The 22,784-nt window shown below is 39.8% G+C and overlaps 1 protein-coding gene across 1 annotated transcript in view; it reads left to right on the top strand.

Annotated features, from left to right (window-relative positions):
* Window positions 1–22,784, top strand: part of TTC6 (tetratricopeptide repeat domain 6) — a 2,436,149-nt gene that overhangs the window by 943,079 nt on the left and 1,470,286 nt on the right. Inside the window, exon 7 of the mRNA XM_044074245.1 lies at window positions 4,262–4,431. Coding sequence (XP_043930180.1) covers window positions 4,262–4,431 — 170 coding nt within the window. The remainder of the gene's footprint in view (window positions 1–4,261; window positions 4,432–22,784) is intronic.

Here is a 22,784-nt window from a genome sequence, read left to right as displayed (position 1 = left end):
CTTTAGTGTGATGAAACATATCTTTCTGAAACAAAAAAAGTATTGTTTAAAACAGTGTCTAGCAATAAAACAGAGGATTTAGTTCCTAAGTTGATTTACTAGACATACATTCTCTAAATAAATAACACCTTCATCATTTAGAATACTGGAATATACAGAAGTATTGTCTACTATAGCAAAATAACAATTTGTTTTATACTCCATTTAGACTTGGCTGAATTTATCAAAAAAGTCAAGTCCATGATATAATTAAACCAGGATTTTTTTTCCAATTCGGGATCTAAACATATTCCACTTCCCTTGTTTTTTGAACCCATGTGCTGCAACTATTGGCCTAAATAGTAGATTGTCTTTGTTTTTACAAATTTGGGGATTCCAGATAAGTCTTACAGCTAGGTTTCTTACCACACCTAAATTTGTTCAAGCTCATGTCAGTGTCATTGTTTTGTAATAAATCAAACAAACAGAATCAAAGTTATTGTAGGAACCTAATCTACCAGACAAAACAACAGGTTGGCCAGATTTTGTGTACCTTTTTTATTTCATATATCTGAAGACTCTTGACATCAGAAAAAGTTTCAGTTTCTGTATCAGCTATGCTTTTTAGCAGAGTTAAAGTAAATTCAGCACAGCTGGCATTGACCCCTCTTCATTTACCTTTTCACTAACGCACCTTTTTTCTGTTACCATTGCTCAGAGGAGGCCACCCTGTATTCCCCTCTCAAGGTTTACCAGATTCTGTATGCCATTATTTTTGCGAAGACATTTGAAGTAGTCACCTTCACCAACCTCCAAATACTTTATTATATGTTAAAATTGTATCTTGACTTCCTTATATTTCCTCATTATCAGAAGAATTAACCTTGTAAAAGTACATATATTTGTGAAGCAAAGATTAGCTTCATTTTTAAGCTTAGTACGTTTTATCAGTGGCATATGCAGTTATATACTATTTTACACATTAATTATCATTCATGTATTGTACTATACCATACTGAAAAGGCCAGTGCAATGCAAGTTCTTTTATCTTTTTAATAGGTACAATTTAAAATAAGATGCAGTTTTAATGCATCTTATCCATTTCCTCTGAAAGAACAGCAACATTTTAAAAGTATTACAGTTTTCTTAAAATCTCATTGATGCCACATTAAAATCATATTAGTGCTTTCACTTTCACACACTTGTGTCTCCAAAAGTGAGACATTGCTCTTGTTTCATTGTTACCCTAATGATAAATGCACAGTTAACACTGCAGTAGTACTTCCCCACTATTTATTATGACTAAACACTGAGTTATAAACACACTATTTAAAAAAGATTTAGATGGTTATTTATTATAAGTTAAAAATCTGAAGTCACTAATTATACAAGTGTTTTCTGTATCCATATTGACATACTATAATATATTAACTCTGTGTGACATGGAGGCAGCATTACATTTCAAGAAAACAAACAAGAAGTAAATAAATAAAAAGATAATACATATAGATCTCAATATTTTCACAATTACCTTTGTGGTTATTTCCCTGATTTCAACGCATAACTTAATGGAAACATTCTTGTGTTTGTAGCTCCTATATTTTGCTTTCAGCATTTGTAAAATTGTTCATCAATAATAATAAATATTTGCCTTTTTAATCAGTAGACTGTCACAATAATTACAGAGTATCACAGATATTTATATAATTGAATATATTTAAAATATGAGGAAAAGAGAACAAAATGAAATGAGGTTCCTGTTAATTAATCCACTTCAGTTATAGTACATGCTCAGCTATTGTTTCACTGTTGCAGTCATCAACAATGGGAACTCTGCCACTCCTGGCATGTCTTCTTAGAGATGATCCTGCTCCCCCTTCCCAAATGCTGGATGGATTCTGCCTTCCCTGGGTTATTAGCACATTCTAGTATAAACAGGGCATCAACCTGCACCAGGTTCAGTTCTTTCTTGCCACATGCATATGTATGCAGTGTACCAAGAAAGCATCTGTCAGTCCAGAATTGCTGAAGCTAAGTACTCCTTTGAAGACATTTTCAGCCCTTTTGCTTATTGTACTGTGATTCTGCTACTGAAACTATACCAGGGTTTGGATGCCCATTCTAATGAAAGAAAACAGGTGTGTGTGTGTGTGTGTGTGTGTGTGTGTGTGTGTGTGTGTGTGTGTGTGTGTGTGTGTGTGTGTGACAGATTCCTTATACGCAATCACAACTATTGGCTGTATTGTCTAGGGATCAGATCATTGCATTCTCATTTGTAAGCTGTGCTCCAGTATCAGGTACAAAGCTATTTGGAGAAAAAAAACTGCCATATAGGAATACCATGACAAAAACTGACTTGTGGCACAAGTCACAATTGACTTCCTGTACTGCAGAGATGCAGAAGTAGGCACCTATGGGTCCCTCCTAAAAATAACTAAAATAAGTATCATTGTGTACTTTTGATGATTATTTTAGTGTATTGCATAAGAATTCTGTATTAACTTTAAAATGTATGCATTTTAGTAGAGTTTCAAAGCTGAACTGTTACCGCTGCTGCTGTAGTACATAATTACATTGTGTCTGCTAGCTTTACAGGATGGTAGTATCTAGATTGTGTGGTTTCCCTGCACTTGAGGTCTAAAACCTGGATTTTTACATTAGGAGGGTTTTCTGACTGCACTCTTGTGGCAGAAGTGTGCTGTAGCAAACCTGTCTAAGTTAGGGGCTGCTGGCTGAAGACTTATTGTGTGTTTTCCTGACTGGTTTGTAGGCCTTGCTGTTGTAAAACTTGTTTTCTGATTTTATATAAGCCCAGTGATTGCACTAGGCTGCTCTTCATGCAGCGATGGTTAGCAGTGCCCTGTACAGATGCAAACACTATAAAGCTAACATTTCTCTTAGAATAACTATCTCTGCAACCTTCCGCTTTCCTCCTACTGTTCTAGGAGCATCTGAGTTGCTCACAGAGGAGTATCACATTTTTGGATAACTGCAGTTCATACTTAGTATAGCATCCATTCTTCATTCATGTGCTGTCATTCCAGTCCAGTTAAATCTCCCCACTCTTCTCCGTGATTAAACCCATAATATAAAAACCTGAAATCATGGAAAGGCACTTTCCTGCTATCTCTGAGTCCAGTATGATGGGCATGGGCATCCTAAGACAATGTAGCAATTGTCTTACATATACTAACAACCACTTCATCCTGAAACAAACAGTATGTGAGACATGTAGTTACATTATGAAGATTGAGACACAACTCTCACATACTGACAAATCAGATGACAAACAAGTTGTCAGCACATGCACATCATTTCTCTTAGTAAATAAGGTCTTGACACACAAACCTACATATGCAGAAGTACTCACAAGTAACTTAAACCAAAACCTCAGAGCCCTCCTGTACACTGCCGTCAGAAACCCCATGCAGATAAAACCAAGCCAGCACCAACCACTACACACAAAAATACACAGCAAGCTCCTAAGGTGAAATACCACACATTCAAACATCTTGGTAATAAGAGACTCCATCATGAGACACATGGATGCCCCCACCTCACCAGTTGGATAAGGAAAGGGTTACAGTCAGTTGCCTGTCAGGGGCCAGGATTCACCAGATCATCCAGGCAGTCAGGTCACTCAACCACAAGTACCAGTAGGACTCAGTCATAGTCCAAGTGGGTTTAAATGACCTGAGATGTACCTCCCTGGACTATATGAAGAGAGACACGATGGACTTGTCTGAATATGTGTCACAGGCTGGTATGAACTTGCATTGAGACCCTCAACAAGAATGATATCACAGTGCAAACAGAAAATGATTGACTTCAATAATTGGCTTAGCTACTGGTGTCATTCCATGTGGATCCAGTATTTGTTAGCCTGGGAACAATATAATCATGACAGCATGAGAAGATTGCCACTCACTCCTCATTCTGAACTGAGAGGAGACAACTGAGGTGGTCAACTGAGGATGCCCCCTGATTTCTTCCCACACTGGAGCTATACCAGGCCCAGCACACCGTAATGATGCCTTAGGTCAGACCCAGGATGCTGGAGACATTACACCTCTCAGCTGACTTAGAAATTTCTTGGTATGTAGTGAGAAGCTGTTGTTAGGTAAAGGGAAGGCTGAGCTACCTTGCATGCTACCACTTTGATATTCACCTGGATAAATTGTTTGGAAAATAGATGGAAAACAGACAGGGAGCTGCATTAGGAGCAGCTGAGTTTTGACATGTATGGATATGTGCAATCACTCTTTTAATTTTGTTTCATTAGGACATACCGTGGGAGAGCCTATGCTAATCTTATGCAGTACAGAGAAGCAACTGAAGATTTCTCAGCTGCTGTACATTTAGATCCAAATAACTGGATAGCTTTTTATTATCGAGGATGCCTGTTGAGAAAGACAAATTCTGCCAGAGCCCTGCAGGATCTCAGTGTCTCAGGTATGTTTATTTAAAAATCAATAGTTATGATGCCATTTTCTTTCTTACCCTCAATATTGATAAGAAATGCTTGAAACAAATAATATATGTATATTAAAAAGTGTTCATTACTTTTCATTGTTAAACAAAGTCTAAGCTTTAAATGTTATAGCCTGACTAATTAATTTCACTCTGTTTGTTCTGTACTTTGTTTTAGAAAAATTTGAGAATAAACTGCTTTGTCCTGCCTTATCCTTCCCCTTTCCCAAGGGCTAGAGTGGTAGGTAGTAGCAGAGATTGGAAGGCAAGCAATAGGTCTGGGAGGGGGGCTAACCAAGTGATATAAATCATGAGGCATGATGCTGGTAATCATCTTTTCTACCAAATCTAATGAAACAACCTATCATTCCCTCCTTCTCACAAACTTAATTGGAGACAAGGAGAAAGACTACATCTTGGGTGGACTGTGTGGGACGAAAGCTTCATGACAAAGCCTCACATGTCTGTGGAACATAGAGGGATTTTTGATAGGTGACTGAAAATACAGTGGGTAAGGGTTGACTCTCTCACCAACCTTAAACTGAAGCTGAGTTGAGAGACTGAAGTAAAATTAGCTAGGTGGTAAGGTAGAATGATACCACCCACTTAATGGTATTGTGGTATACAGAACAAAAAATTAATTGTTAAACAGAAGTACATCAGGGGAAGCCCTTTCCACCCAATGTATTTTTATGTGTGTGGCTGTAATGGACATCTCTAAAACTGAATGGTTTCAGGGCAAATAACACTCCCACTCATAAGGAGGATTTTTTGGAAGCCATGCCTTAATGTCATTTGATGTCACCATACTGGAAGGGGCAGAGGCTAGTTGCTAAATTGAGCAAGTCCTGATCTAAAGAAGGCAACATATGCAATGTTGAGAGAGCTGATGTAAAGATTTTGGTAAACTGGTAAAAGAATCAAGCACATTGCTCAAGGTAGATAACCATCAATAAATAGCTGGTTTGTTGATGTGATAAATTTAAACCAAGAACTATTGCATTTGATGTTAAAGGGGTATTAAATTCAGACACATTCAGTGTGATTACTGTTATTACATGCCTCTTCTGTACATATGTATTTAAATAAATTTTGCTTGTAATGTAAACCTGGTCGGTCCCTCCAAAGAGGGAAAGTCTAAATACAAAGAGTGCAGTTAGTGGATCTTTATATATTTAATTCATTGATTAATTAATTAATGTAGATCTTCATGTTTTTAACATCTTTATTAAATCACATTTTAAACAATAACATAGGTACACAAAGAAAGGAAAGCACAGCATAAGTGGACTGTGATAGTTAATGGGTGGGATATTTTGCAGGCACCTTAATAGTTATGGACATCAGCTTGATACAACAACCCTGTGTTTCTAAAGGTTAGCCACAGAGTTCACTTATGCTGTGCTGATGAGGTCATACGAAGGCTGAAATATGGATGTCCACAGCTAGTGGGGTTTGACTTTATTGGCCTGAATGTATGCATTAACAGAATTAACAGAATGTTATGGGCATTCAGAAGCCATGTAGCTGAAACACCTGATGACCTTAAGAGGTCATTTGCATGTATGCTGTCATCCTCTTTTTTTTTTTTCCTCCAAAAAACTTTTTATTTGTTTCATAACATAACAACAATGTATCCTGTCATCCTCTATTATAAAGGGTTTAAAGAATCACAAAGTGAAAACTCTAGCTTGGCTAAACCTACTGTACCAGATACACGTCTGTCTTAAATCCTTCTACCATCTAGCATGATAGCAAACCTTATTGTTTCTTCTTGGATGAGGATTTTCTTAAAATAATGTCAGGATTCCACTGCTTTAAAAGCATTAAATACTAAATTACCTTTGGGGTCAGGTTTTGAAGCAGAGCAGACTAAAATACTTCCTGGAAAAGATAAAGCCTTTTCAAGTGTTCAGTTGTGGCCATTTCCAGTTAGAAGGAGTATGTAGTCTGGTTAGTAATGTAAGTGATAAGATCCAATTCTGCATATTAAGAGGACTAGATATAGTTTCTTGACAGTTGCAAATTATTCACAGTTGCGGGTTCATTGGAAAATCTAGATTAGTCAATCTTTTAACCAGCCATGCTATCATTTTGGAGCCATGCATTTACATGCCCAAATTTATGAAACTCCTCAGCTTTGCCTATACCAATTTCTGGTACCTTTAACATATGTAAGGTTTGCCTCTTTGGATATAAAACATTTGTCCCTGTTACAGGCCACTTATAAGTCTCAACAATAACATTAATGGTAATCCTGAAATTAATATTCTGTGGTAGAGAGCTAGAAGACTAAGAAGACATGTATTCACAATCTGAAAATATGTTCTGAGAGTAAAACACGGAACTGTAAAACTGCACTGACCTTCTTTTGATAAAATTGAAGAACTTATTTTTCTTTTTCTTGTTCTAGGTCTTTGAATGTTCAAACCTAAATTCCAACCAAGTCTTGGCTCCTACAGTCAGTCCTGACAATTTATCCAATATAGCCAAAGCTTTCTGCTATGCCATGTTTGTGTAGTCATTGAGATGCAGAACAGAAAGAGCAGGAACTTAAACTGGGAAGAAGGTGGTTTAGATACAGGGAGAACATTTAGATTTCTTCTCTTTAACTTCTAAAATAATTTGTGGAAAGCCCAGTATCAAGCGTGATGTCAATAATGATAATTGTGGCTGTTTTATTTTATATTTAATAGGCAATGGCACCTGTAAAGGTGCAACATACATGGAAATTATCTACTTTTTGTACTTGTCTTTTGCAGTGAGTAAAGTTTCAACCTCTGATGCAAATGTGGAACACAGGGCAGTATTAGAATTTAATGAGGACAAAGTCTTTTGTTAACAGATTCAGGGCTTGTTATAATCAGGTCCACATCACTCTTCATTTCTTATGCTCTATTAAATACTTTTTGTTTAAGTTCTCCAAAGATCTAAGACTTTTTTGAGACAAGAACAAAGCTAAAGTATTTTTGTCTTCTTAACCATGTTACCTGTTTCAGCCAACTACAAAATGCAAAATACTCTATATTATGTTCAAGGTCCAAGCAAAAAAGTCACCAATCACAGATATCTGCAGGGGCTAGTTGCCCATGGTCCATCATATCTGTTGAGCAACTTAACTGCAGTTGGTAAAATTTAATATTTAACATTCAAGTTTACAGAAAAAAAATTAAAAAAAAAACAATTTGAGGAATAAATGCACTACACAGTAAAAAGATATTTGCTTACCATAATGTTCCTTCTGTGTTGTCCATTTTCATTCTTCCTCAGCATGTGGGTTCAGATCTGATCCTCGGATCTGACTTGGCCACTTTTTACAGCCCGTGGCCTGCTACAAACTATCAAGCTCCTCCCTTACCGATAAGGCAATAATCATCCTCCATACCTCAGATCTTGTTTGCTGCTTTTATATATAAATAACAATATACATATATATGAGAAACCAATATCTGAAGCTCAAAAAGAGAAACATTGGCTCCTCCAGTTTCCTCTCATTCTTAGAGAAGTCATGAATCACAAAAAGTAGGGGGATGGAGGGAGGGGAGTGGAGGAAAAATGAGAATTGACAACACAGATGGAGCGTTATAGTGAGTAAATAACTTCCTTATCTTTTTGTCAATTTTCATTCACTCCTCAACATGTGGTACAGAGTCCCCAGCTACCTGAATCCCTGGTGGACTCTAAGAAATGAAATTACTGAGTACTGTTGAGCCAAAGACTTCTCTTCCCCTGAAGACCAGATCAACATTGTAATGAGCAATAAAAGTATGAGGATTAGCCCAAGTGGCTGCAGCACAAATATTATCCATATAAATACTATTCACGTTTCTTGGACGACATATATATTATATGGGAAGGAAGTCAGGCAACGTTTGATGGATTTGTAAATTATATTAATCAGAGTAGTAGTTTTTTGAAATTCACCTCTAACAGTAACACACATGGAGTACCCTATTTGGACACCTTGGTGACAATGAAAGATGGCAACTTTCATTCAAAAATATATAGAAAGGATACTTTCACAAATTCATATTTGGATTATGGAAGTTGCCATCCAGTTAAAACTAAGACCAATATTTTTAAAGGTCAGTGTATTAGAGCTATGAGAATGACCACGTCTTTGGAAGAAGTCATACAAGAGATACAGTTTATTATTACCTTATTTATAGATAGGGGCTACAGTATAAATATGATGAAAAAGATAAGTACTGAATTAATAAATAGATGGAGTATTAACATTTTTCCTCTATTAGGAAGTAATTATAAGGAACCATTAACTATCAATATAGAGGAAGTTAAGTCAAACATAGGACTAGGTAGAGCTTGTATAGTGGAGTATGGTCCATATAGTCATAAATTAAAACATATTTTAAACAAATACTGGCATACCATATTAATTGATGATGAGATGATAGACATTATGGGAAGGAAACCGACATATGTATATAAAATGGCTTCAAATTTAAAAAGTTTATTAGAAAATGTCAAATGTGAAGTAAAGACCACAGATGGAGGAAACAGTTTAAGCACTAGGAGATGTGGTAGTTGTAAACAGTGTAGTTATGTGTCTGCAGACACTAATATAACACTGTCAAATTATAATAGAACAAAGATTTTCTTTAAAAGAGGGAATTGCAATAGTAAATTCCTAGTATACATGGCAAAATGCACTATGTGTTCATCATACTACATAGGCAAAACTGAGCAGAAATTCAGAAAGAGAATATATGCACACAACTATTGTATAAAGAAAAGAGATGAAAGGAATGCCTTAGCAAAGCATGTTATTAACAAGGGAACAGAACATCAATTTAGTTTTGGCATTTTAGAAATAGTTACACCAAATCCTAAGGGTAGAAACACAAAAAATGTATTATCTTATAGAGAAAGTTATTGGCAAATCTTAACAGATGCGACTACCCCCCCAGGTTTAAATGAGAGCATTTCCACGAAAAGTATATTAGAGTATTTTTAATATTGTCTTGCATATATTTTTTACAATACCAAGTTATATTGTTTTAGTATCTTAAGGTCTTATTGATTAATATGAATGTGTTTTAATGATTTGACATGATATGAAATTTTAATGCATTAGAGTATTGTGTGTACAGCTTTAAATGTGTTAGTGAGAAAAATTTTTGGCGCCAAATTAATACTATATAAGTTACACAATGTATTTGAATGTTATTCTGATGAAGCCTACGTTGTTAGTAGGTGAAAGCGCTTAATCTGTTTTGTGCAATAAAAGTTCTATTATTCTGGATTCACCAGCTGTATCATTCGTGTATACAAGGTATTGCCACAGGGTATCCGCATCATTTGGCGTTTTTGCAGCAGTTTTGAATGCCTAGAGTTTCTGTTCTTGTGTCTAGCTGCCTTTTGGTTCAGTTCTATGCAGATGGAAGTGTAATTGTCTGTGAATGTCCAGCAAATGGAAGATGTATTCCCCTTTGTTGGAGAAATTCGGGAAGAACACTGAAAGGTTGAGGGACTGATTAATGTTGGATCCTGACACCACCTTAAAAAGAAATGATGGGTTGCTTCGTAAAGGTACTCTGTATGAAAAATCAAATAAGGGAGTTTAGAAAATAAGTCTTGAAGTTCTGAAACTCTGCTAGCTGACGTAATAGCTACCAAAAATATTGATGTGAAGTTGTTAAATCTCGCCATTTATTCTCACTGATGGGTTCGGAGCCGATCCTCGGCTCTGACACGGCCGATAGCAAGCTCAAGGTTTGCCAGTAGCTCGAGACCAAGCCCCTTATCCCACAATGCACTGCTGGAATTACCTCAGATCTAGTTTGCCGCAGCAAGAGAGATCTCGGTGATCCAGCTAGCTCAGACCATTTTAAAAAAAAAATTAACAGCAAGTCTATAAAAAGTTTTCTTCATCTACAGATCCCTCTAAACGTAGAGACCCCGAGCCTCAAGTACCCCCACAGGGCATCCCCTGCTCTTCTGAGACCTCCCCAGATCCCCCCACTGAGGAGGTGCCCAGGAAGAGACTGTGCAAGAGGAGGCACTTAGACTCCCCACAGGAGTCTTTGACATCTGACGCAAAATTAGAAGAGTCAGAAGGGACCCCTCGATCCCCCTCTGAGGATATCTCCTTTACAGAGATACTAGAGATCCTTAGTCAGAGGGGCAATTGGCAGTCCAAGACCCCTACTGAGGATGAGTCCGTGCTCTTGAAGGCTTTTGGGTCTCAACCTTCCACTTCTTGGGTGTCTCCGCCTTACAATGAGCTCATGGAACTGATCTCTCGTAAGGCGTGGGAGTCACAAGAGGCCATGGAACCTGTCCTTCACAGACCCAATAAATTTATATCTGCCCCAGTGGACAAGCCATTTTTGACAAAAGGAGTGCCTGTTAATGCCATGGTGGTAGCTGGAGCCACCAAAAAGGAAGTATCTGAGACATCCTCTTCTATCCATCCCCCTAACAGAGATTCTAGGGTTTTGGATAGATATGGGAAGCGCATGTTTAGTTCAGCGACTTTTTCTCTGTGATCACTGAACTACTTAACCCATTTTACAAGACTACAGAGAGACTTTCTGAAAGAGCTAGGAGATACTCTCCAGGGTACGGTAGCTGTGGGAGTGGCCGACAAAGTCAACGCCCAGCTTGCTACCCTAAACTCAGTGGTGAACTCGTCCATGCGTCTCATATTCTATGCAGCTGATGGTTTGAGTAGAGCCGCTAGTTCAGGCATTGCTCTTCAAAGACAAGCCTGAATGTGTCTCTGTTCCTTTGCGGAACCCTTTAAGTCTTCCTTTATTAATACCCCATTCGACGGCTCATCACTGTTTGGCCCAAAGTAAAGGAAACTTTAACCAGGTGTGACCAGGAAGGCAAGACCTTATCTGCCGTTGGGGTCTATTTTTCGACCCCTACTTGGCCCTACCCCAAGGGCCCTAGAGGAGGAAAAATGTGGTTCCGAAAAACTCAGGCAGCCTTTCAGGGCACATGTGGAGAAACCCCCTCTAGAGGCAGAGGAGGGGGTTATAACCGAAGATGCCACCCCCGTGGCAGAGGGGGTTCGTAACAACAGGGTGACAGGGGTCAGTTCTCCGGTCAGTCCTACCAGTGCCCCTGAAAGGGGGCCTGACTGTTCGGCTCTGGAGGCAGTCGGGGGTCACTTGTCTTTGTACCCAGAAGCCTGGCTAAACATAACATCGGATACTTGGGTACAAAGCATCATTTCCAGAGGATATTTCATACCGTTCTTTTCCCCTCCTATTCCTATAAAGAAAATCCCAGATGTTCCACCCAATCTCAGGGAACAGGCAATCATAGAGGTCCGCAGATTGCTAGAAAAAAGAGTCATCCAACCAGTCCCAGCAGACCAAGTCGGATTCGGAACTTACTCAAGATTCTTTTTGGTACCAAAGAAAACAGGGGACTGGAGACCTATCTTGGACCTCAACAGACTCAACCAGTTCGTAAAGAAAGAGAAGTTCCGAATGGTCACGCTTCAGTCCATTCTTCCCTTCTTAGGGAAAGGTGATTGGATGTGCTCCATAGATCTCAAGGATGCATACTATCACATAAAGATAAACAGACGCTCCAGAGATCATCTGCATTTCCGGCTGGAAGCCAAATCATTACCAGTTTCGAGCCCTGCCCTTTGGTCTCACTACAGCCCCCAGAGTGTTCACCAAATGCATGGCAGTGGTCACGGCTCACCTGAGATGTCTAGGGTTCCAGGTGTTTCCTTACCTAGACGATTGGCTCCTCACCGCTACCACCAGGCATCAACTGACTCAGGCAATACAATATACTCTGACACTCTGCCATCAATTAGGCATTACAATCAACTTCGAAAAGTCTGCCTTATCGCCATCGCAGCATACCATTTTTATATGAGCAGAGTCAACTACCACTCTACGTCTCCCTATCGAAAGAGTCTCCCTTCTCCGCCAAAACGTCAGCTCACTGGTGTCAAAGAACAAAGCTACAGCAGCAGAGATATTGAAAGTACTAGGTTTGATGGCAGCAGCAATCCTGGCTATACCACTCGCAAGGATGCATATGCGAATTCTTCAGTGGCTCCTCTTCGCTCAGTGGTCTTACCAGAAACTAACGATGCACCACAGGATTCTTATCACGGATTCTTGCAGGAGAGACCTTTGGTGGTGGTTGACGTCTCTTCATGTCACAATCGGAAGACCCTTTGCCCCCCCCCCCCCCAGTAGCCACTGTGACCATGGATGCTTCCCTGATGGGGGGGGGGGGGCATTTTCAGGGAAAGACTGCCCAAGGCACATGGACAGATCAAGAATCACATCTGCACATCAATGTTCTAGAGATGACAGCGGTACTTCTGGCGTTGCAGTACTTTCAGGACTCTCTCCCTCTAGGGACAATTGCAATTCAGACCGACAACATGTCAGTAGTCTGGTACTTGAACAAGCAGGGCGGAACCAAGTCTTACCCCCTTTGTCGAGAAGCCCTCAGGGTCTGGCAATGGGCTGTGTCATCCCAGCGTTTTCTGTTAGCAATGCATATCACGGAGAAATCCAACATGATAGCGGACAAGCTAAGCAGGGCAATATTACTCCCTCACAAGTGGTCTCTCAAACAACAGGTTGCGGAGTTGATTTTCCGCAAATGGGGCCAGCCTTGCTGCGATCTTTTTGCCAGCCACATCAGTTCAAAATGCAGAAGCTACTTTGCCCTAATACCACCTTCTGGGTCCCCCCCGAGAGACGCACTTTTACATGATTGCCCCTCGGGTCTCCTTTATGCATTTCCACCCTTCCCATTAATACCCAGATTTTTACAGAAAGCAAAATCGCTGGGAAGGACTGTTATACTCATAGCCCCCTACTGGCCTTGACAGATTTGGTTTCCGTTTCTACACCATCGTCTGTTGGAAGATCCATGGATCCTGGACCCTATTCAGGACCTTCTGACTCACCCATCAGGGGATCTTCATCCTTCTCTGCAGTCTCTGAAACTGACTGCTTGGCTAATCCACTTCCCCTAATTGCCAGGCTTCATTCAATTTCAGAAGATACAAGACAGATTCTCTTATCTTCTCACAAGCCATCTACCAGGAAATTATATGGCAGTAAATGGAAAAGGTTCTCAATTTGGGCCAATGCACAGAACATTGACCCTTTCCGAGCTCTGCTATCTTTGATTTTAGAATTCCTAACAAAAATTTTTAATGATGGGGCAGCAGCTGCTACAATTCAAGTTCAGTTAGCTGCTATCTCAAATTTTCACTTTGGTCTTGGTGGCTCAAATATTATGAGCCATAAATTATCTAAAACCTTCCTTAAAGGCGTTCTTCATATGAGACCTCTGATCAAAATTCCCTTTTCTCCCTGGAATTTAAACTTTATGCTGCCTCAAATTATTCTTCCCCCTTTTGAACCAGCATCTTCTTGTGATTTAAAATTTTTATCTTGGAAAACAATTTTTCTTGTGGCCATTATGTCTGCCAGCAGAGTGTCAGAACTTCAAGCATTATCTATCAGGCCACCCTACATGATCTTCCATGCTGATAGAGTATCTCTCAGAACAAACCACTCATTTTTACCTAAAGTCTGTTCTGAATTAAATATCAATCAGGTAATTGAACTGCCAGTCTTTTTCCCTGACCACTCTACCAAATTGGAATATATGCTGCACAAACTTGATGTTCACAGACAGCTCAGAGTTTATCTTGGCAGAACTAAAGATATTAGGAAATCAGACCAACTTTTTGTATCCTTCTCAGAAGCAAGAAAAGGCAATCCAGTGGCTAAAACTACTTTATCTAAATGGTTATCCGATTGTATATCCTTTGTCTATAAGAATGCCAGCATGCCTTTAATGCACAAACAGAAAGCTCATTCTACCAGAGCTGTATCTACCTCTTCTGCTTTTCAAGCTAAATTGCTCCTTGACAATATTTGCGCTGCAGCCACTTGGTCTAAGCCTCATACCTTTATCACACATTACAAAGTAGATAGGGCTTCAAGGGACAGGTCTTCCTTTGGTTCTACCATACTGAAGAACATACTCCCATGAGCCACCCAAGGTTGAGGGTGGTAGGGACACTACCCATCAATGAGAATAAATTGCGAGATTTAACAACTTCACATATAGAAGTTATGTACTTACCATAACGTTCCATATGAGTAGTTTATCTCGCCTTTATTCTCACGTCCCTCCCTCCTTCCCCCTCCAGACTGACTGTTGTCTTAGAGGCTAGTACCTTCCTGGTTATTCAGTATTTCTTCTTCCCCTTTGGGAAGTGTTCTTCTTAGATATATATATATATATATATATATATATATATATATATATATATATATATATATATATAAAACAGGGTATGTATATATTCGCAGCAAACAAGATCTGAGGTAATTCCAGCAGTGCATTGTGGGATAAGGGGCTTGGTGTCGAGCTACTGGCAAACCTTGAGCTTGCAATCGGCCATGTCGGAGCCAAGGATTGGCTCCGAACCCATCAGTGAGAATAAAGGTGAGATAAACAACTCACATGGAACGTTATGGTAAGTACATAACTTCTATTTTTCCAAGTTAAATCTTGGTTTACATTTAGCAGCTGGTCCAAATGGTGACTGAATCAGGGCTTGTAATTCCATGGTGGAGTAGCAACTTTAAAGTGAGGTTTCAGTAAAAAGGTTCCTTTAATAAATGCCTTACTTAGTCATGTTGAAGCTAAGGAAGAATTGTGAGCTCCGACATGAAAATTAGAAATGGCAATCAATTGCACTTTAACGGTCGAAGAACTAGCCCCTTCATTAAAAATAGAAGCCAAAAATTCGATGACACAGAATATGTTATACAGATCCCTTTCAGAAGCTCAAAGTTTCAAAACTTTGAACTTCAAAAAGCCAAGACCGTAAGATCGAAGTTTTGAAACTTTGAACATTTTGAATCGAGATTGCCGTACAGAGTGGAATGGGATATTTACTATTTTTCCACATTGTAGTACAATCTTGGAGTTGGTATATTTAATTAGTAGTAGATGTGGAGGTGCAAGGGTGCTTGCCCCTGCAAAAAAATGTAAAAAAAAATAAAATTTGTTTTTATTTATTTATTTATTTTTGTTTTCGAAGTTTCAAAACTTTGATGTTATGGTCCAGGCTATTTGAAGTTCGAAGTTTTGAAACTTTAAGCTTCTGAAGTAGATCCATATATATGCATCCATACACACACACACACACACACACACACACACACACACACACACACACACACACACACACACACACACGAATACATATAGAGAGAGAGGGAGAGAGCAGTACTTTCTTTCTGGAAAACAAGATCAGTTTCCAGGTTCAGAGAGAAATAGATGTCAGAAAATCAGCTACCTTAGAAGGATACTCACTTCAATTTCTATGTGAAGTATAAAATATGAGTGCAGAGTAGGGGTTAATTATTTGCTTAACCTTTATGAAACACTGTTACTTGTGAGAGCTGTGACTATACAAACTTATACTTACATATGAATCATAGACTAATTGTTTATTGGCCACAAAATGCCATAGATATTGAGAAGATAGCCAGTGACTTTAGCTCAGTTAAATCCAGTCAAGTGCAACTGAGAAAGAAATTAATCTTGTGTGCTAGCATATCAGCCTTAATTCACTTTTAAAATTTCACTCTTAAAATAATGCAGCAAACATGCTAAAATTGAAAAAGCACACATGGTATTTTGACCACGGTCAATGTGGGCAGCCAGGCAACCTTGACATATTTTGATGAAATCGAATCCTTCCTTTACTATGGAAAGATGTAAAGACTTACAAAATGGTTGAGTTTTTTTTTTTTTAATTTGACATTTCAGTTGAGATGTGTCAAAAGTAAGCTCATTTCTTTGGGTAACAATTTTGAAGTTTAGTTTGTCATACCCTGCTTTAGTTAATATTTTTCTACTGAGGCTGAAGTATAAAAAATCTAGCTCTGTGTGTGGGAGTTTGAGCTTGATGTAATGATGGAAGCCACATGCACAAGTCCAAGGAGGTGAATGGCAGTTCAGTGATACAGGATAACGATAGACTTGTGGATGCTGAATAGAAGAGAGAAAAAAATGCAAAGACAGTCAGCAGGGTAAGAACAATTTATCGTCTTTAAGTGCATAATGCAACAAAGATAGAAGATAGCCGTTAGTGTAGGAAAATTACAGCAGATGAATTACAGTGCTATAATTTGTCCTTTATTTACCATGCTTCTAATGAGACAAAGTAACATAAGATTCTCATTTACTTATGATAATGTAACATGTTATGAGTGATGTGCATGTAACAAATTATGCATCAGTTTTTTTTTCTTCACATCTTGCACTAATTCAAGGCTTTATTGATGTTCTGGGTGATAAGGGAGAAAAAATATAAGCAAGGGAAATAAAATGAGGTAGTTCACTTGTTAAGGGCATGGGCACTATGACTAATAAGCTATCTAAATATGGAATCCTTTGTAATGAAAAGTCCAATCAATTTTTTTGAGATAGGTTGCTGATATGAAAAAAACAAAAAAAAGCTTATAAAACAGGACAAAATCCAATACTACCAGTCTGCCCTTATTTAATGAATTCCATCTTATCTAGCCACTGTCGATGGCTTCTGATCTGGTGCCCTCCCAAGGGGAAAAAAAAATCTGCTCCCTTACTTGTGCTTCTCTCCAGATCCTTGCCCCCTCAACTCCTCCTCATTTGAAGAGAAAACAATACAGCTCACTAAAGCTTCTCACACATGAAGCACTGAAGTGCCTTTCTGTACCAGCATCCAGTACAGAAAAAAAAAGAATGCAGGAGCGGTGCTTCCTGAATGTGTCCCCTAACACCTTGCTGTTGGGGCGAATGCCCCCTTTGCCCACACTTGCCATACTTCTGACTTCATTGCTCAAAGATTTGTCAGAAAACCACACATTTTATGAGGAACATACCAAAAATATGAGGAAAAAAATCTGGAGAGTTGAGAGATGTGGCAGAACACTTTTCTTAACAATATTGGATTCATCTCTTCACGAAGATTTACTTTCTCAACTCAGGTTATTGCAAAAATAACATTTTTTCAGAGGGTTACTGGCCAACTCAAATTGTCCGTGAGGAATTTTCTAAATATGTTTTTAAGTGATAGACAAACTCAGCACACTTGAGGAGAGTTCAGCATTCCCTCTGAAGACTCTGGAAACACATCATATCTACATTAGTCTTTGTCTTCTCCAGATTCTTGGGAATACAGCTGAGCTTATAATCAAGTATGCTATATTCAAATCTCTGAAATTCATCAAACTATTGTAACCTGTTCCTCTCTTTCCTGTCTGCTTTAGAGGACATGTGTCTTACTGCCTGCAGTTTTCGTGATAGTCAGCCAGTTGTCCCTAAAAAGGCAGATAGGATGTATAATGTTCCTCAGTCTTTTACATTTTTATATACTATTTCCCAAACGGACCCAGCATCTATAGCCTTAGTTGACTCCTCTGCTGCTAAGCACTTAGTACATTCAAATAATACTGTTTCTAATAAGGATGGGAAATTATTGATAGATGTGGGGAAAAAAATGTATACTTCTGCAACCTTGAGCTACAGAATCTTAAATTGCCTGACTTATATATTAAACTTTATTTGGACATCTTGTGAAAGTATGAGGAATGTTTTATCTACAGTTTCTTCTTGTAAAGAAAAATCTACTTTAAATAAAATTAATTTCTTCTCTTGCACAGGTCACTAATCATTGTTTGCCGTGTGTGTATGACTCTTTTGATACTTCTTCCAGGGTTATGGTCACTGGTACAGTTCTTAGGAGGTTTTCTTGGCTGCATTCTCAGAACTTCCAGATGATGTTAAAAATGAGATTTTAAATTCTCCTTTTGATAGAGATTTTTTGTTTGGCCCCTCTGCTGCAGAGGCGAACAAAAAGTGTGATGAAAGGGGCAAGCTGATCCAGGGAATCTCTAAGATTTTTCAGCCATCCTTTTCCAAATTTTCTGAGGAATTTTCTTTCTCCTCATCCAGTTTCGGCAAAAAAAAAAAAAAAAAAAAAATCTGATGTCAATCTTCACTCAGTCCTTGACAGTGGTTTCGGTTCCAAACCTCAGAACCAAGACGGCCGTTTGCTTCAGCTTGTGCTCTCCAAACTCTTAAGCCAGGCTCTCCCCATAATGCTCCTTACAGAAATTATCACAGACATAATTTGCTGCTTCACAGACCAGATGCATTCATTCATTCTCTCGAGCCTTGGCTAAGTTTTTGTGAGTATTTTCTAATTTTTTGACACTTTATTTCTAAAATTTTCTCTTTATATCTCTTCATAATTCCTTGTATTTTTACCATATTATCGTAGCTGGTTTCCATCTGTTTTCCTTCTACCACTGGTAGACTGTCCATTACTATTCTTGGTACTCCTTTTTACTCCATTTAAATACCTTTAAAGGTAGTCTTTCATATCATCGCTGGCATTTTTTCTTTCTACTTTCTAGTTTCTGAAAAAAAAAATTCTTTCTTTAGCTGTATTCCTTTCTTTAGTGTGACTGCCTTCAGTCTGTTATGGCAGAACAACAGGAGAAACTTTTTCCTTCTAAACTCTCTAAGGGCACCTCCGGATTCAAAAGGTGTAAGAAATGTAAGGGTAAAATGCCCAATTCAGACAGGCATATCTTATGTGTGTATTTCCTTGGTAAGATGCATTTACAGGAGAACTGTGCAATTTGTCACGGGTTTTCAGCCCGTACTTTAACAGAAATGAAAAACAAATTAATCTTAAAAGGACTCCTTAAAACTGGATTTGACATGGCCATTTCTGAGTCGAGAGAGAAAGCTGGTACTTCATCATCTTCTTCTTCTTCACTTGTCTCAAAGAAAAGGCCTTCCTCAGTTCCAAAGTCCTTGGAACCCATCAAGGAAAATAGCTAAACCTTCCTCGGTACCGAAGAGTTCATCGGCACCAGAACATTTGACTGCATCGACTATTACTACTACCAATAAATTGGCTTCAGAGCCGACAGCTTCTTCTTCTTCGGTACCTACTGATATATCTGAACCAAAGCAATTGGGGCTGTCTCTGCTCCCAAAACCATCCTACTCCCCATCTGTGTACCCGTTTAAAGACACTCCTTTTGTGGAAGTGAGACACCTAAATCTCGTTCCACTGTGTCTGTTTGATTTACTAAGAGTCTCACAGAGACAGACTTCATGAGACTGGTGGATCAGCTACTGGTGGCAAGGGCATTGCCCTTGGTTCTGGGCCACACCAGCATCAAAACCATTCATCCTATGACACCCCCATACCCTCGTCCTCCAACTCTTGCTGAGCCTTAGGAGCCCCTGATCCTGACTCTTCTGGCTCTCATTGTCTCGGTTCCGGTAGCATCTTTGTCTCCAGTTCTGAGAACCACCTTGAGTAGCTCTGAGCTTTCAGGCACCAGAGACCTTCCGCGGTCAAGACTGTCTGGTCGGCTCTGAGATGCATGGTACCTGTTCGGTTCCTTCGGAACCATCTATGTCTCTCAGTGCCTTGACCTTTGCAGTGTTGATCCAGGCTTCTGTTCTGGAGGCAGTGTCCTCAGTGTGGGGTGTGACCCCAGTTCCAAAGAACTCTATTTCGCTTCTGGACTCCCACCCCTCTATGAGGGTTCCAGCCTTCCGGATTATGGAGAGGACATTGTCAATTAGAGACTCAGTCTGTGCCACCCCTGTAGGGACAGATTTCGGTATCCCCTCAACCTGAGCTACCATCAGTCTCATCCCCAGGACAGAGAGCACAAAAGTCTTAGGTAACACCTACCTTGGTAGTCTCTTCTTCGGATACATCCCTGGATTACCCCCCCCCCCCCCGAGGAAGTCCCTGCAAAAAGAAAGTGCAAGAGGAAGCACTTAGACTCCCTGGAAGAGTCTTTTATTGAAGATACCGATTTCAATGAAGAGGAAGATTCCACTAGGTCACCCCATGATGATGTTCCTTCAAGGACTTCCTAGAAATCCTGAAACAGAGGGGTGGCTGGTGGTCCTCCTAACCTTCCTCAGATGAATCAGTATACCTGGAGGCTTTTTGTGCTCAACCCTCTACTTCTTGGATCTCTCTGCCTGCTGACAATCTCATTAAATTGATCGCTCAGAGGGCATGGAAGATGCCCGATGCCATAGAGCCAATCGCTAAGAGACTTGATCGAGTATTATCAGCCCTTAAAAAGAGGAACTGCATTGGGCCAAAGGAATTCCCATTGGCGCCATGGTGGTAGCGGCAGCCACCAGAAAGGAACTTGCCGAGGAAAGTCCTACTATCCATCATGGTAACAAGGAGTCTAGGAATTTGGATAGATTTGGGAAGCACATTTATGCTTCATTGACCTTTGCTCTAAGGTCCTTGAATTATATGTCACACTTTACAAGACTACGGAGGGATCTGATAAAGGAGCTTTCAGATATCCTTGAAGGAGCAGCGGTTGAAGAGGTATGAGGTAAAATTACTTCTCAGCTTACAACCCTAGAAGCAATTTCTAACTTATTCATGAGGCTTGTTGCCCATGCAGCTAAAGGGACAACTAGGGCAGCGGGTTCAGGCATAGCCATTAGAAGGCATTCCTGGATGTGCTTTTGCAAATTTGTGGAGCCATTTAAAGCATCATTCATTAATGCTCTCTTTAACGAATCTTCCCTGTTTGTTCCCAAGGTAAAAGATACCCTAGCCAGATGTGAAAAGCACAGTAAGACCCTTTCTGCCATTGGCATACATTTGTCCACTCCTCAGAGACCGTACTCTAGGAACCAGAGGAGTGGCAGACTATGGTTTAAAAATTCCAAAGGGCCTTTCCAGGATTCATGAGGCAAAGACTTCTCCCGGGGCAGAGGGGGTAGCAATAGAAGATGCTGCCCTAGAGGCAGAAATGGTCTGCAAAACAAGGGATCCAGAAAGACCTTCTTTGGAGCTTCCCACCAGCACCCCTGAATGGGTGCCTGATTACCTACCTCTGGAGGCAGTCGGGGATGGCTTTCTCTGCATCAATCTGCCTGACAGATGTTAATAGCAGACAAATGGGTGCAGGGAATTATATCCAGAGGTTACCAAATTCCTCTATCACAACCTCCAAAACACCAGAAAAAACTCCCAGATGTACCACCCAGTCTTAGGGAAGCAGCAGTTCTAGAAATTCAAAAACTGCTAAGCAAAATAGTCATCTAAAAAGTCCCACCAGACCGGAAAGAATACAGATTTTACTCAAGATTATTTTTAGTGCCCAAGAAAACAGGGGACTGGAGACCCATCTTGGATCTCAGCCAATTCAACAAGGCAGTTCAACAAACCATATTCCAGATGGTCACGTTTCAGTCGATACTTTCATTCCTAGAAAAAGACAAGTGGATGTGCTCTGTCAACCTCCAAGATGCTTATTACCACATAAAAATGGAAAAGAGCTCCAGGAGGTTTTGTGCTTCTGGCTGGGAGCCAGTCATTTCCAATTCAAAGCACTACCCTTTGGACTCATCACAGCCCCCAAGGTGTTTACCAAATGCATGGCAGTGGTCGCAGCTGATCTTGGGACTGCAAGGGTTTTGAGTATTTCCATATCTCGATGACTGGCTCTTCACCGCTGCCACCAGGTGTCACTTAGAACGAGCACAAGATTACACCATACATCTCTGTGCATCTCTAGGAATAACTACAATCTTCAAAAAGTCCGCAGTTCAACAAATGGATTTCATTGGCAGTAATCACTCTAGTTCCTTTGGCAAGGTATCACATATGGATGTTGCAATGGCTACTAGTATCCCAATGGTCTCACATACACCAACCAATGTTTCAGCTAATTCTGATTACCAATCATTGCAAATAGGACCTGTTGTGGTGGCTATACTCCAGCCAGGTTTTCATGGGTCATCCTGTCATTCTTCCCCAGCCCCAAGCCACAGTGACCATGGATGCTTCCCAAACAGGGTGGGGGGGGGGGGCATTATCTGGGAAGAACAGTCCAAGGCATGTGGTCCGAACTGGAGGCCAACTTTCACATCAGTGTACTAGAGATGAGGGCAAGGCTGTTAGCATTGCAAGCTTTCCAAGATGTCCTCCCTGTAGGAATAGTAGCAATTCAGACAGACAACATGTCAGTAGTCTGGTACATAAACAAACAAGGAGGAACCAAATCTTACATGTTGTATCAAGAAGCACTCAGAGTTTGGCAATGGGCGATTTCTTCCAACCGCTTTCACACAACAATGCACATTTCGGGAACTCCAACATGATAGCAGACAAACTGAGCAGAACTATTCTCTTGCCTCATGAGTGGTCTCTCAGTCCAATAGTGGTGAATAACATTTTTCACCACTGGGGCCAACCTTCCTGCAACCTTTTTGCCTCTCCTCTAAACAACAAA

Source organism: Protopterus annectens, chromosome 6.part0 (genome assembly GCF_019279795.1).
Source record: "Protopterus annectens isolate FY-2018-M chromosome 6.part0, PAN1.0, whole genome shotgun sequence".
Lineage (NCBI taxonomy): Eukaryota > Metazoa > Chordata > Ceratodontiformes > Protopteridae > Protopterus > Protopterus annectens.
This window is presented reverse-complemented; position numbering and strand designations above follow the sequence as displayed.